Source organism: Rhopilema esculentum, chromosome 10 (assembly GCF_057945365.1).
Source record: "Rhopilema esculentum isolate cy_ngs chromosome 10, ASM5794536v1, whole genome shotgun sequence".
In the NCBI taxonomy this organism is placed as follows: domain Eukaryota; kingdom Metazoa; phylum Cnidaria; class Scyphozoa; order Rhizostomeae; family Rhizostomatidae; genus Rhopilema; species Rhopilema esculentum.
In genome coordinates, this window is record NC_142824.1 from 12,545,177 (window position 1) to 12,560,400 (window position 15,224).

At 36.3% G+C, this 15,224-nt stretch overlaps 1 protein-coding gene across 1 annotated transcript in view; it reads left to right on the top strand.

Moving 5' to 3' along the window:
- The window catches only part of LOC135684618 (uncharacterized), a 38,979-nt gene that overhangs the window by 15,746 nt on the left and 8,009 nt on the right, over positions 1 to 15,224 (top strand). Inside the window, exons 7-22 of the mRNA XM_065200256.2 lie at positions 131 to 200; positions 699 to 771; positions 1,276 to 1,343; positions 2,935 to 3,035; positions 3,351 to 3,485; positions 4,361 to 4,458; positions 4,863 to 4,943; positions 5,873 to 5,995; positions 6,424 to 6,543; positions 8,578 to 8,629; positions 9,415 to 9,659; positions 10,091 to 10,236; positions 10,707 to 10,805; positions 11,314 to 11,406; positions 11,886 to 11,990; positions 12,719 to 14,419. Of these exons, the coding sequence (XP_065056328.2) occupies positions 131 to 200; positions 699 to 771; positions 1,276 to 1,343; positions 2,935 to 3,035; positions 3,351 to 3,485; positions 4,361 to 4,458; positions 4,863 to 4,943; positions 5,873 to 5,995; positions 6,424 to 6,543; positions 8,578 to 8,629; positions 9,415 to 9,659; positions 10,091 to 10,236; positions 10,707 to 10,805; positions 11,314 to 11,406; positions 11,886 to 11,990; positions 12,719 to 14,419 (3,310 nt within the window). The remainder of the gene's footprint in view (positions 1 to 130; positions 201 to 698; positions 772 to 1,275; positions 1,344 to 2,934; positions 3,036 to 3,350; positions 3,486 to 4,360; positions 4,459 to 4,862; positions 4,944 to 5,872; positions 5,996 to 6,423; positions 6,544 to 8,577; positions 8,630 to 9,414; positions 9,660 to 10,090; positions 10,237 to 10,706; positions 10,806 to 11,313; positions 11,407 to 11,885; positions 11,991 to 12,718; positions 14,420 to 15,224) is intronic.

Consider the following 15,224-nt stretch of genomic DNA (forward strand, 5'->3'; position numbering starts at 1 on the left):
ATCAATAAAAATTGTTCTTTACCGGTCATAAAGTGGTCGATGCCGTTTAGGCAGAGCTGTACACGCTGTATAGACTCGCCTATTTCTCAAATTAGATAACAACTTTTTTGTGACACATTTTGTCATACAGGAGTTACCGTTCACCCAGTGTCAGATTTTGCGCAGATGGAACACTTCATGAACATTGGGAATGCTGCAAGGTATCAGGATTTGCATTTATTTTTTATACACTTTCAAAGCAGTTTTGATACTGCCAGAAAGGCCAAGAAGGAATTATGGAACCAGAGTCTTTCTGTGATAGAAAGAGGCTCCTTTTCTGTTGTTCACTACTAAAATTGTATGAAAACAGAACAGAAATGATGTTTTCCAATGTATGGAGATGCCTGTTATAAGAGAAATGGGCTGTCTTTTCTGGCTTGTTGATGAACGTTGCTTTCATGCTAAGAGATGGTTGCCTGAAGTTGTGTTCTCATTTTTATTTATTTCTTTGTGTATGTAAGAGAATGAAAGTAAGATTCTAAGTTTTCTTGAAATATAAAAAGTTATTTTTGTAGCTTTTGCTTCCTTGCGGTAGGCATTTGCTATTTGCATGTGTCAGTAAAAATTTTGATCTAGTAGGAAAGGGGGAGAGGGGGGAGGGGGCGCAACTCTGTAGGTTTTGAATTACTGTTTTTATTTTATTTTATTTTTCCTATCAGAGTCACTGCTTCAACAATGATGAACGATACCAGTAGCAGATCTCATGCTATATTCTGCATTAAATTTACTCAGGTAAGAATAAGTAATAAGCTTTTTTGAAACTGTTAACATGCCCTCATCAGAGGATATATTTGGTCACTCGAAAACTGATCATATTTTAAACTGTACAATGGCACCTGCGTGAATCTTGGCGGTTTGTTACCAGGGTTGAAAGCCATGGTTCTGTAAAAAATGCAACATTCGTTTGAACTATAATCTTAAATTTGTATAAATTTCTTGCGCACAACATACAGTTATCTGTAGTAATAAAATTTCAAAGGAAAATGACTCAGCATAAGTATTTTCTTCTCTTATCAAAAGATTTTACTCGACCATCACTCTTTAGAGCTGGCCTCGTTGAAAGTGCACTTGATTGCAGCACATGGGATTGTTGGCTCGGGTCTAGGCAGAATTCATGATCTGGACAATCGTCCAAGGCCACCAGGATGCAAATGGGTACCCGTTCTAATTGCACATTACCTATTAACAATTGAATGCCAATTTGCATTTATCATGTCACATATTTAATATTCTCAGGCCAAATTTTCCGAAAATGTTCCAAGTGAAACTGTGAGCAAATTGAATCTCGTCGATTTAGCCGGCAGGTTAGTGCATTTTCCAAACTTTACTTTTAAGAACCTATTTTAAAATATTCTTCAGATGAAGGTGTAGTATTCGCTGTGCTATAGACTGAGCCATATTGTTAGTGCCAAAATGTGACTTCTACCTGTTGCATTTTGAATTATTTCAAAGATTCTCACAAATAAAGGTTGCTTTTTTGTAGCACAACATCTTTGCAAAAGATGGCCTATTTAATGGTTCACGCGATTTATCAATCTATAAGCAATTATACAAGTTAAGGGGCATATTTCCCCATGCCCCGTGCTGAGTGGGGCCAAAAATATCTTGTATCAAGATTTTTACATGAAATTTGCAGGCAACAGAATTTTGGTGTGGCTTGCTATTTTAAGTTAACCAATCAAATCTAAATGGAATTGACAATCGGAAATGACGTTATTTTATGTAGAACATTGCTTGTAGTTGAACTGGTTACGGTGAACGGCTTTTCTTTTATGAAAACAACAGCAGAAATCCAGTTGGTCCCATTTTTCCCAGGCCCCTAAAAACCTTTCTGCGTTCCTGTTTATATGTTTCTAGAAATCTCTGTTAAAGTTTTGTCACAAATTCAGTCATTTGACTATCAGCCTTCAGCCTATCATGTTTTCCAGACTGCAGAAAGTTATTCTCCTTATGGAGTACAAAACTTGGTTTTCGATGATTATTCTAATACGCTCGTTTTTACAAAATTGCATTACACTTGGAAAGATGCCGTTAAATGTAGTTTTGTGTTCCTAGAAATGCAAAACGATATATGTAGTCATGAGTTTAAGCACAACTGAAACAGAGTCACCCATTAAAATTTGACATACTGAGAATTATATCACGTTTAAAACCCATCAGCTTTTCGTTGTTTCCTTTGGAATTTGCACCATAACATAGAATTGGTAACTCGGAGCAGTTACTGTTGCATTTGTCTACTAATCACTCCTGGCAGTATAACAGTGATTTTGTAAACTTCTGTTTACCGGTCTGTTAGAGAGGGCTCATTTCTGTACAGGCCTGGGTATACAAACTTTGGTATATAAAACACTGTGGTTCTGATTGTAAGTTACAGTTGTCTTGTAATCTCATTAAGCGTGAAACTCGGAGTTGTGACTTACAAACGTCTTGTTTTGTTTACCAGATTTTAGAAGGTGTATAAATAGAACGAGCAGTAAATCAGTAGTGTGACCAGATCTTGATTTTTGAATTATGCCGAAAATTATGTCATAAATTATGTCATAAAATTATGCCAGATTTACAAAAATTATGCTAAATTTTAAACCAAAGCCACCCTTCTTGAAAAAGAGGCTAGTGCTAAAATTATTATTATTATGCTAAAATTATGCTAAAAGCCTAATATTATACTAGATCTTGTCACACTGCAGATCAGAGATAGAGAATAAAAATTTATTTGTACTAGAGTACATGAACAGGTCTATCTAAGTGAACTAAGTCTTTCTTAGAAATAGGTTTTAGGTTTCTGACTGCTAGTTGCCACCAGTAGTGTTGCGAGAGGTATTGATAGCCCTGGATACATGTGTCAAGTGAATGCTTTAGTTCATTTACTGAAAGCTAGTCCAATTCTTCTAACAGCGAAAGAGCATCTGCCTCTGGTGCAACTGGGGTGCGGCTAAAAGAAGGTGGAAGCATTAACAAGTCTCTTTCAACTCTGGGACTAGTCATTTCAGCACTAGGTATGTTGGGGTATTTCAATATTTTTCATGATAATAGCTTCTTTTCACGAATTACATTTATTCTGTCTTTTATACATTACAATGAAAGACCCTATGCCTTCTTCCTTAACGGGTTACATAAAATTTCATTTAGCCAATCAAGCACCCAGTTTTTCTGACCTCTCCAATTTTCGTCTCTTCGCCACCTTCCAGCTGAAGTACGAGCGGCATTTCCAACGTGTTTCTTTCGCATTTGCTGCTTGCCTTAAATGCACGTTTTTCCTAGCTACAAATCTAGTATAGTACTTGATAGCAGAGATTTCTTTCTGATTCCAGCTGAAAAGTCGATAAATCTTTCCAATACCACTGGTTCTCTCAGAAAGTCTACATTTGTACCATACAGGGACTCAGTCCTGACATGGCTTTTGAAAGACAGCCTTGGGGGCAATTCAAAGACAATAATGATTGCAGGTAATTTTTAATGTCTTCTAAGACAAGAACTTTTAAATCGAAAATGTATATCAGGCCTGGAAATTTGACGGAAGCGTTCGTTTCCTTATCTTGGCATTTCAGCCAATATAAACTGGCGGTAACAATGATGCGTTTCCATGAAATGAATGACAATTTATACATATTTGTTATTTTCAACTTTTTCTTTCATTTATACTTCCTTTTCCCGTTTTCCATTCCATTCCGTAACCTTTCAATCTCCGTAACAGTAACTCGCTTCCCTAAATGCTTAAACAATTTTTAGACCTAATTTGTTTCTGTTTGTTCCACATCACATATTTTATCATTGTAAATTCTTTGCAAATGATGGTTTGTGTATTTTGATCGTAAATTCAAGGCACGCACTTGCTTATACCAAACATCTTTTTAGCTCAATAAAAGTTACTGTGAACCGGTCAGTCATAAAGATGCCTGATGCTTCCATTAAGCGTGAAACTTGGAGCAGCAGCCTAGAACCGACCTTTTCTATACACCAAATAGCGTCTTTCTTGGCTTAAATAGTTTTCGAAGATCTGATATACTCAAAGGACTGGTTGTAAATCGAATAAATGTAGCAAAATATCAGTTCTGTATTCTGAAAATTCGAACGCTGCAAATAGGCATAGTTTCAAGATTTTTGTTTATTATTTGGATACAGCCATTCACACAACGAATGTTACCATTATTTTTATTTGCATATTTGTCTTACAATTCCTATTAGCTATAGTATTGGATCGATACAAATATTTTGAATCACGATTGCGATCTTGCTAATTTGCTTCAAGTTACTAAGGTATTGGCCTAAGATGGTTGAGAGCTGCACTATCATTGATAACCACGCCTCTTTTGCCTTGTAGCAATTTCCCCCGCAGACGTGAATTATGGCGAGACCCTAAGCACTCTTAGATATGCTAGCCGTGCTATGAAGATTGTTAACAAACCTACAATCAACGAGGTAGTATATGCAGTGTTGAATATTTTTTATTTTAAAACGGTTGCACTGCCTAGTTTATATATTGTTAATGTGGTTGTATACTGCTTTTCTTCCTTAGATTAACACAACTCCATTTGATTTGCGTATAGACCCAACGAACGATTATCACATTCACCAAAGGTTGCTAGTGGTTCTTTGGCGTGTCTGAGTTTTTTGGCGCATTTCGACACTTTGTATGCATGGGTTCGGTGCTCCTAGTACAAATTCATATTAAAACGCCAAGAGATATTCGGGATAAACAATTAAAAGAAAAATACTCTTCGATTCATTTCTTTTTCCCCAACTTTTTGTAGCATGATTTCTCACACATTTAGCTATTCCAGTCTCAAGAAGAATTTTTTAGCAATGTTTTTTTATTCTCTTAGGATCCGAACGTCAAGCTCATTAGAGAACTGCGAGCCGAAATAGAAAGACTGAAGGAAATGATTCTAAACAGTTCTGCGAAGGTAATTGATTCGATATCAATAGTCTACTATTGGGTAATATGCGTAACTAATTATAACACAAGCACTAAATAATACTGCATGAAAATACAAAACACAATCAATTTCTCAAGACAGCTGCCGCTGCGCATGCTGGTTGCGGTAGAGCCTTTAATCTGTTTCGAATGCAAAGATTTTATGGCAAATGTCATCTTGAATTTTAAATAAATTACTGTTAATACCCAGAAACTACCTTTTTATCTTTAGAGATCATCCTAACTGCAAACAACTCTTCTTCATCACAATACACAGGGACCTCATACCCAGGGGTGTACACTTGGTCAAATATTGGGGGGGGCAAGCCTATTGTTTTAATAAGATGACGTCACATTTCCCATTGTTTTCGAACAAAAGACTATGGTCCTCTAAAGTATTGGGGGGCCATCGCCCCCCTCGCCCCCCAAGTGTCCGCCACTGCTCATACCTCAATCTAAGCTACCCACTTTCCCATTTTCCGCTTCCTCTCTATCAACTCTCATCTATCACCTTCAACTTCCAAGATACTTACAAAACCCCAGAATCTAAAAACAGCTTTCTTATCTTTGAAAGCTGTCTATACAACGTGAATAATATTTATGTATTGACCAACCTATCCATCGTAGAACAGGCTTGTTATCAAAAGAAAAGATTCCAATCTACACTAATCATAACGGAAGATTCTAATCTTAACCAAAACTAAGTGTTTGGATATCTCTTGCATTATAAGCTGTTACAAGCTGAAGAATCATTAAACTAAAAATTGATAACAGTGAAAATAAACAGAATAACTTTCAAGAACTAATCTCTTATAAATGTGACTAGTTTCATGTGCTCGCTGTCCTCTTTGCTTAGCAAATTAAATGCATAGAAGTGTGGCTGTAACTGGCGTTTAAAGATTTTATAATGTTGTTTAGGATTCTTATTCAAAGACTGTTAATGAAGCTATCGAAGCTAAACTGGCAGAAGATGAGCAAAAGGCCGAAGAGCTTATCCAAACGTGGAAAAACAAATGGAATGAGACACAAACAATATGTCAGGTAAATATTTCCTTTGTTTTTTGTAATTGCCCTCTCAAAGTAAAAATCATACCATGATAAAACAAATTACTATTTTTCAGTCGACTGATGAATAACGAAATTTTCTTTTATAAACAGAACAAAATTATTTTAGGTATAAAAATATTCCTTTTGCCACTTAAAACCTGTTCAAAAACTATTTCTTCTTATTTTTCTCTGTAAATATTTCTTAGGTGCCCTAGTTGCTAAAGCTCAGGCCAAGAAGATGAGAAAGAAATTAAGGAAACAAAATGCTCCGCCCCTCCCCCGTACTTGCAATAAAAGACCAGGCGCATCTATTTTAATTATGTTCTATGACCGTAAGAAGGGGGCGGGGGTTAGCTTGCCCCTTAGAATACGTTCCCTTGTTCACCATAATTTACAACGCTTGTGTCTGTCTCTTAACATAGGAAGAGCAGCTGATCATGCGGAGGAGAGGGAGGCAAACGTTGTTGATATCAGAGAAGCCACATCTCGTTGGCATTGATGTCGACCCGCTGAGTGCAGAAATCGTCATCTATCGCCTAGAAGTGAGTCATAATGATAATATGGGACAGTGGGATGATATGGGATAGTATGGGATAATATAGGGGTTTGGATAGGGCAATGACGTTTTTATTTTTTTGCAAAAAATGGCCCAACTGATTCTTCTAAAAATGAACAAAAATTTGAGAACGGATCGGTCGTTTTCTGCTATTTTTCAATGGAAATTTTTCTGCATCAAGTTTCTAAAAGTGCATTTTCATTTGAGCAAGGGGGAAGATGGAAAATTTTTTTATCTAGGTGGAAGGCTATTGTCCCATATTCTTTTTAAAGCTGCAATCTTCAATTTATGAAACAGTGTGACCAGATCTCAATTTTGGAATTATGCCAAATTTGTCATAAAATTATGCTAGATTTGCAAAAATTATGCTAAATTTCAAATCAAGGTAACCCTGCTTGAAAAAGAGGCTAGCGCATGCTCAGAATATTAAAAGTGGCCAGAGTTGCCATTTGACTTTTTGACCACTCCTCTAAAACACAGTGTACTCAAAATTGCCATCTTTTGAACACAAAAAGGCAATTTAGATCAATGATTTTGACATCCAAATTTCTCAATCCCTTTTGCCGTCATGAATTGATTTGGCCGAAGAAGCAGAAGTTGGCAGAATTCTGGCAGCATGTTGCAAAAAACCACAAAAAATGCAAAGGAAAATAAATTTTTGGCATAGATAATATTCAAATCTGTTTAGAATGATTTCAAAATTGCAAAAAAAAACATGAAACAAAGTGAAAGATAACATACAATGCAAGATAAAAGTAAGTGAAAGCTTTTGTAACCTACAAAGCAAATTTTGATTACACTATCACTCTCCACAATTAGCAAAAAATCAGCTTTTTTGTGTACTGCATTTAGCTGGCTGAATTTGGATGCCAACCATAAAATATTTGGCTGCCAACCTTTACAAACATCTGGCTAAACCATGAAAGTGGAAAGTCACACATTCTGGTGTAAAGTGTTTGCATTTGGTGGTGATAGACAACGGATTAATAGAAACAATGAATTTTTAAGAACTTTCAAAATTATGCCAGAGTTATGCTAGATTCCTAATTATGCTAGATTTTATTCTAAATGACAATTTTTGGCCAATATTATGCTAAAAGCATTATATTATGCTAGATCTGGTCACACTGGTATGAAACCACTGAATGGTGGTCAAAACTTTGGTCATTGTTAATTGTTAAAGCTGTTTTTGTAACAATTCCAATTGTGATTGATTACAATGCCACTTTCAGTTTTTTATTTGTGGTCCAACTTTCTAAGTTTTGAATCTTTTATGCATGGTTTAGAACAAAAAATTCTAATCAGGGGCTGTAGGGGGCACGATTTTGCTTTTTATCACGTGACCTTATGACGTATATTGTGATAACTCGGAATTTTCCTGTAATTAATAGAGAGTTTATGAAACACGACGCGACAGGTCCAGACGAACTGAATTCGTTTAGAAGCGTGTTGTAAACGTTAATATTGCACTGTATACAATATAAATTATCACAATCTACGTCACGGTGTCACGTGATTCATTTCCCGCCACAATTTGAAAAGGGTTTTTAAGTAGGAAAATGAAATTCAGAAAGGGAAAATATTTCAACGACACTCTCATACAGCATTTTACTTTAAGTTAAAAGAAGAAAAAAATTTGGCGCCAAAAGCGTGTCACTTGTCCTTTAAGTTTTTTAGTCAAAATTTGACTATTTGATTATTACTTTTTAGATTCTAAATCACCATTTAGTCAAACTATCTAATCTTTACTTTTCAGATAGATATACATTGTTTCTTGTACCTTCTTAGGAATATCATATTAGTAACTTTTACATTGCATAGTATTTAACGACCAGGTAAAGAGCCATCCTGTGAAGATATGGTCTTGATTCATTATTGCTTTTGGTATCTAATTTTTCTAATTTTTGTAAAGGCCATTGCAAATATGTATTTTTAAGACCTGAAATCATACTTTGAGTTTGCAGGTCGCTATTTCCAAGCATAAATCCTGGACTTTCATGTTCGTTTGACTTTCTTCTAGAATGGAGTTACTGTCATAGGGTCTGAAGATTTGACAGAAGAGCAAGGAATTGGTAGGCTATTCCAGTATTTTAAGACCAAAAATTGAAGCTGTCTCTTATTCTTATGAAAAGACAAAGATTGTTTTAGATTAACCTTATAAAAGACACAAAGATTACGGGAAGACAAATAAAACAGATTATCTCTGGCATAAGCCATTCATTGATTCTTAGGTTTTGTATTGTTTATCAAACTAAAATCTTACCGGTCTGCTACATATACTGTGTAGGTAGAGCGAAACGGCGTGTGCGTAGAAAAGGACGATTCTAAGTTCCAACACTGTATTTTCACTGATTAACTTGGAGTTGCAACTGAGAATCGTCCTGTTTTACACACAGTTATGTACCCGATTGGATTTTAGTTTCACTGCAAACAATTTCAGATTTGCAGATGGCCTAATGCTCAGCTGTTGAGATTAGCTGGCTCAAAAACTCGGTGAGATATCCCTCTTGGTTGGATGGGGATGCTTCTTGCCAGATGGTCATTCCTCTAGAGGCGCATTTTCATGATGATGCTTTCATGTACTAGCCAAATTTTACAATCACGTTTTTGCAATTCGCTTCAAGACGAACTTGGCTATTTTCCCATTGACACTAATCTGCGTCCTAGCTTAGCCACTGACAACACTCTGTATTGGAAGTAGGACAAAATATACGCATATAGAGTCACAGAATGAATGAATTCAACTATTGTACTCATGGTGCGCATTCATTTCTCATGGTGCACATACCCTTCTCAACTGTCTTACAACCCTCCTCATACAGAGTTTATGAATATATTTTTGAAAATTGCATTTTAGCGTTATATGGTTCAGGTATCGAAAAAGAGCACTGTCTGATTATCGTCAACAAAAATGGAACTGACGTTTTAATAAAACCTATCTCGGCAAAGTGCTATGTGAACGGAAATATCGCAGAAGGTGAACAGAAATTGAACCAAGGAGATATCATACAATTTGGCGACTGTCTTAAATTCAGGTTCAATAATCCAAAGGAGGCTGAATTGCTGATTGAGAAACGGAGGTCTGGAAACTTCTCTCTCGCGGTAGGCATCGCTCATTTCAATTTTTTCAACATCTTCATTCCCCGTAAAGTCCCTCCCTGTTCTGAAACTTTTTGGTTTGTCGAAAAGTTTTTCCTTTTGTGTATGTTTTGTTGGAATTTTTTTGCCTCTCCTAACTTTATTCCCCTTTAGCAAGATCACTTAAAAAAATTCATCATTAAAAACAACTCTCATCCTTCATACATACCACCATCAGATGCCACAGAATATTAAAATAACTTCTTATGGCTATAATTCAAATTGTTGTTTTAATTTTTAAAAGCTTTGTTATATATTTTGATCTAAGCCGCAAACCGCTTGTATCGGGGATAATCTGCGCCCCCTCCCCTTCCCCCCCATGGCGGGCCTGTATATTTCTATTCAAATTAAAAAGGTTTCACATCATTATTGCATTGTGTTTTCTTACCCTGAAGTTCTCGATGAGTTATTCCAAAGACCGAAGTCTAGATTCCGGCCTCAGCTGTCCGGATGATGACCTGGATCTTAACGAAAATGAAAATTTGACACCGCAGGATGTCATCTCCAGTGTCAGCTGTCCGGATTTTGATGGCAAACAGAGGTGAGTAAATTTTTTGTTGTTATGAAAGTTTTCTTATTAATCAAAATAGCTATATTAATATGAACAAATGATCTAGAAATTTACTTGTATAAAATAGGAGATCGTCAGCTTAGTTGCGAGAATTGTTCTTTTTAAATGGCATTACAGCTGTTCTGTTAACATTTAATTTATATACACTTACATTACATCAATCAATGTATATGCAAGGCTCTAAAGAAGGTTTTTTGCGAACTTCTAATCTAGCTGCGAAATTTGTTTTTAGTTTTTAGTTTTATTGGATTGATGTGGTCTTTATCATTGATTTTTGGATCCTGTAACCGTGTTTGTATTCCGGACCATGATACGTAATGGCAATAATAGGGCACCCTGGTGGTTAGAATTTTACTCCAAGTCAGTTTTGGCCTATTGTTTAACATTTGATATCCTTAGTGGTTTCACAAAATAGTATTTTTTGTTTGTCTTTTCAACAGAAGAGCAGCATCATTAAATACCGAGTCGCAGACAAGCCCAATACACCCGAAACTGCGACGAACAGCATCACATTCTCCCCTGTTGCCAGAGACAAGCAGGTACCTTTTTAGAGTGACACATATCATTTTGTTACATTTTTTCTTAACGAATCTAGTTATTGTTTCTAGCGAGCATCTCAAGGTAGTTTTTAGGCCACTATGATCTATGTTTATTTAGCAATGCCCTGGTCCTTCCTCTTGATATGACCACACCTTGTGATTCATACCCTTGGAAGTATAGAGAGGTGGCGACTCTACCTGCTCTAAAGGATTCAAACCTCAGCACCTGGAAGCTGTAGTCCTCGGCTCTAGCCAATGAAAACCTCACGCGTATTGTGGTATAGAGCAAGATATTTTTAATATGAAACTTCAAGTCTTGCTTTTTGTGTGGTCATCAGAACCGTCGTTTAGTACGAACATCAAACTGTTCAAAGCTCTATATAAACGGTATAAAATACTCATGAACTGACCAGATCATAGCAGTCCTTAGATATTTTTATGCATTATCTTTAATTAAGCCTGAACTTTGTTTTTTATCGGATTTTGTCTTTGATTTTGATAATTCAAGGTTTGAAGATTCTTTTGACAAGTTTGGAGAATCACCACCCAAAGTGACAAAAGCACCACTTCGGACTTCAACTCCTGTTTCAAAAAATTTCCGGTAAGTATCTTAACAAACTTATTTCGTTCTGGCAAAATTATGCATAAAATGTTTGTTTTATATATAATTATTGATCGCTTATAAATAATTGCAGATCGAATGAGAATGGAAATTCGGTTAAGGCACATGCTGCACTCCACAGTATTGCATTGTTTTGTACTTGTGTACTGTACTATACTATTGTACTGTACAATACTTTACTGCCCTGCACTGCACAGAACGGTACGGTACAGTACGGTATGGTACGGTACGGTACGGTCTGGTACGGTACAGTATGGTACGGTACAGTATGGTACGGTCTGGTACGGTACCGTATGGTACGGTACGGTACGGTGCAATGCAGTGCACCACAGCAGTGCATTGCACCGTATGCAGTGCAGTCATATTACTGTCATAAAATATCGTTATGTAACTATTACAGTCGTAAAATATCGCTATATCAATTTCCCATGACACATACTTACTGTTATCTATTTCAGGCGATGGTCACAGGGCGACAGCGGCGATAAGCACCTTTTTGCTGGAAGAATATCTTTGGCTGATCGAACCTTGTCTTTTAACACGGAGGATTTCGATGAGAAGAGGTAACAAGCAATTCGAAAATTTCAATTCTAAGGAATATTTGATAATAAGCAAAGGTCTTGTTAAAAAAGGGTTTCTTTAAATCTACATATAGTTATAATGATAATTTTTTTCAGCAATTGAATTTTCCAACTGTTTTCCTACAATCAAGCTTTAAGTCCATGTAATATTCATAACAGGGAAAAAGACGATAGAAAAAACGCTTCTTTTGCACTTGAAATTACTTGATCAGAAAATTTTTATTAGTGTGATCATATTTTATGGTTCTGTTTGCCAACATGCGTAAGATACAGCCATGTAAATGGAAATCTGTAAGTCAAATTGGAATTTTCATTCTGAGGGCAAATGCAAATCCTCATTTTGAGAAGCTGTCGTCAATCTGAAAACACCCAGCTTTCAAATCTACTTCTGTTTGCAAGCAAAAATTGGCCATTTCCTTGAAATGAATCTTCAGACAGTGCCATTTTATAAAATTTGAATTTTGTTTTTCTGTTTACTCTCTTTTATAAAGTTTTCTTTTTTTATTAGCATAGGCCAAAACGTAAATGCAGATACCTCGATGCTTCAAGAATCAATAGCCTCCACATTTTTTTGTTATTGTTTCTCTTTTAAAAGCTCATAATATGAACTGCCTCCCAACCCCGAACAACAGCTCAGTATTTTTCTAGTTGCCTTGCATTTTGTTGTTTCGTAGTCGAGAAGTCAGCTAATTTGACCTTTAATTTTGCAGAAACGTTGTGCGTGACATGATGAACAAATATAGAAAAAAAGAAGTGGATCGTATAGAAAATGACAGGCAATTTCGCAGAAAAGCAGATCAAGAAATGGAACGATTGAAACAAGAGAAAATAAAGTTGGAAAACTTGCTAAAAAAGCATCAAGAAAACATGGAGACTGCAGATGTAGAACTAATGGAATGCAAAGACAATTCGAAGGTGCAGAAGGCTGAAAGAAGAGCGGTTGTAGAAGGGTATGTTGATCGGATCGTCGAATCGATGAGAAAAAAGACCCGTGCGTCCCCGGAATTGGAAAGGGATCTTCAAAAACGAAAATTTCAAATACGGAGTAAAGTTGAAGAATTTTGGAAGAAAATGGACCTTTATGAAAACTGTTTACTTGGTATTGAGTTAGAAAAAAAGAAGCAAAGAAATTCAAACCTTGGTAAGGAAAACGGAAAAGGTAAATTAAGAGCAGTGAAAAGTGAGCCTGTTCGCTCAAAGCGTCCTGACAGCAATAATAAGGAGCAGAGAAAGATCCTTGCGGAACTCCTTTCAAGACATAAAGAAGCTCTTCTTATTAATGAGAAAAAGTTAGAACATATTGATACATCAGTAGATGTCTGCGAGAAAAAGTATGCAGAGCGATTGCAGCAAGGTTTTACATTGCTGAAAGAACTGAAGGACCAAAAGGTTCTTACTGAAAATCTTATTGAACAAGAAAAGTCTCCCGAGGAAGCACGTTTGAGGGCAGATTCTGGCCGTGTGCACACTTTGAGGTACGTTAATAGTGTCAGTAGTCCGCTGCATATTGAACAGGAAGTTGGTATGGCGGCAGAGAACAGTGCAAAAACGATGTTTGAATTTGAAAACGCGTTTGAAACTGGGACACAAGATGAAATGCAGCATATATCTGCAGATATTTGGCATCGAAATTTGTCTAAGACTCCCAGCAAATGCGAGAGGCTAGAAGTAAGGAAAGATAAATATGAAAATATGATAAAGGATGCTGAAAGGTCGATCTTAGAGCTGAAAAATGCAAGGGCTTTGGAAGCAGATCAGTACAGTATAGAGAAGCAAGATACGTTAGATCTTTGCAAGAAAATAGAAAGAAGAATAGAGGATGATCAAGCTAGATTGACAGCTCTTGCAAGGGAAAGTGACTGCGATGGGGAGCTAATCAAATCTGACGTTAATTCAGAGAGAGAGCAGCTTCTCCAATCGAGAGTAAAAGTGGCTGATTTATTCGAAAAGTCATTGCAAGCTAGTCTGAAAGATGCGACTTCCGAGATTAAAGAATTGCATAGAACGAGCTGGGGTGGGTTCGGCCTTTCCAGGGCACACAAATATGCGGGCATTAATGAGTTTATTGACTGCGTAATGAAGTCTGTAGAGATTTACAACCTTGAAGAAATTGCCGAAAAAGAGTCAGAGCTTGTTGTCTTGAAAAAAGATGTGGATACGACGAATGCAAGGCTGAGAGAGGTAGAGGAAAAAGAGGCATCGTTACAGGTTAAGGTTTTAAATCAAATGGAAAAACGAAAAGTTCGTTCAGACTTATCCAGAGTAAAGCATTACCAAGAGATATCCAGAAGTGTCGAGCAACTTATTGCAGTTTCTGAAGGCAAAGATCCCACTAAATCTTCGCTGCATTTGTCAAAGGAAGCACATCTTCTTGCAAAAAGCAGAGAGAAATTAGAAGATCTTGAGAAGTCGTAAGTTACTTACCTTCGATTGTAAATTGTCATAAGTTCCTGCAGAGATTAATTAAATCCAGTCGCGTTTGGCTGAGAACATATGCTAAGTCATGTGGTTTTGGTTCTTTTGACGCTTAACCGACACATCTTTAGAAACTTATAACAAGGAAGGCCTAAAAAAATTGGGGCCCATTCAGTTTTTAAAAGAAACTCATTTTTGGCATTGAGTGTGTCCTTGGGTCCTGAATTTTTCCCCAAAGTTTTACCATTGTTGAAAACTGTTGGTCCAATGTTTTGTTCCCATGGCCATTTTTTAACATTTGATTCACACTTGATATTGCACAAGAGTTCAGTGTAGAAAGGTAAGAATCATGTTCAGCGCTTGACAGACAATAAGGATTGACAGAATTCACTGCAAATTTTGTGTGGTTCTTTGAAAATGGTATCCATACAAGACTTTATTTCTCTTATAAGAATCAATTATCTTTAAAAACAATAGCATTGCAATTTATTGGCTCCGAAGTTTCTCAGTTTAATTTATTGTGTTTATGTACAAGCTAGTGGCCAATTAAGGATATGATCATATATTCCTGAATTTTATGCACTTTGAAGGGATTAGATGAGAAAAATTTTATTTGGTTTGTTTAGATGACAAAGTACTAAATTTCGCTCATCATTCATATTTCGCTGAAATTCTATGTTTTTCTCTACTGCTTTTTCAATACTGTTATAAATGAGCCATGTGAACCCTTTATTGTCGAGCTAAACGAAATTTCTTCTGGGATATAATTTCTACTATTGATGGTAGTTTGAATATGATTGC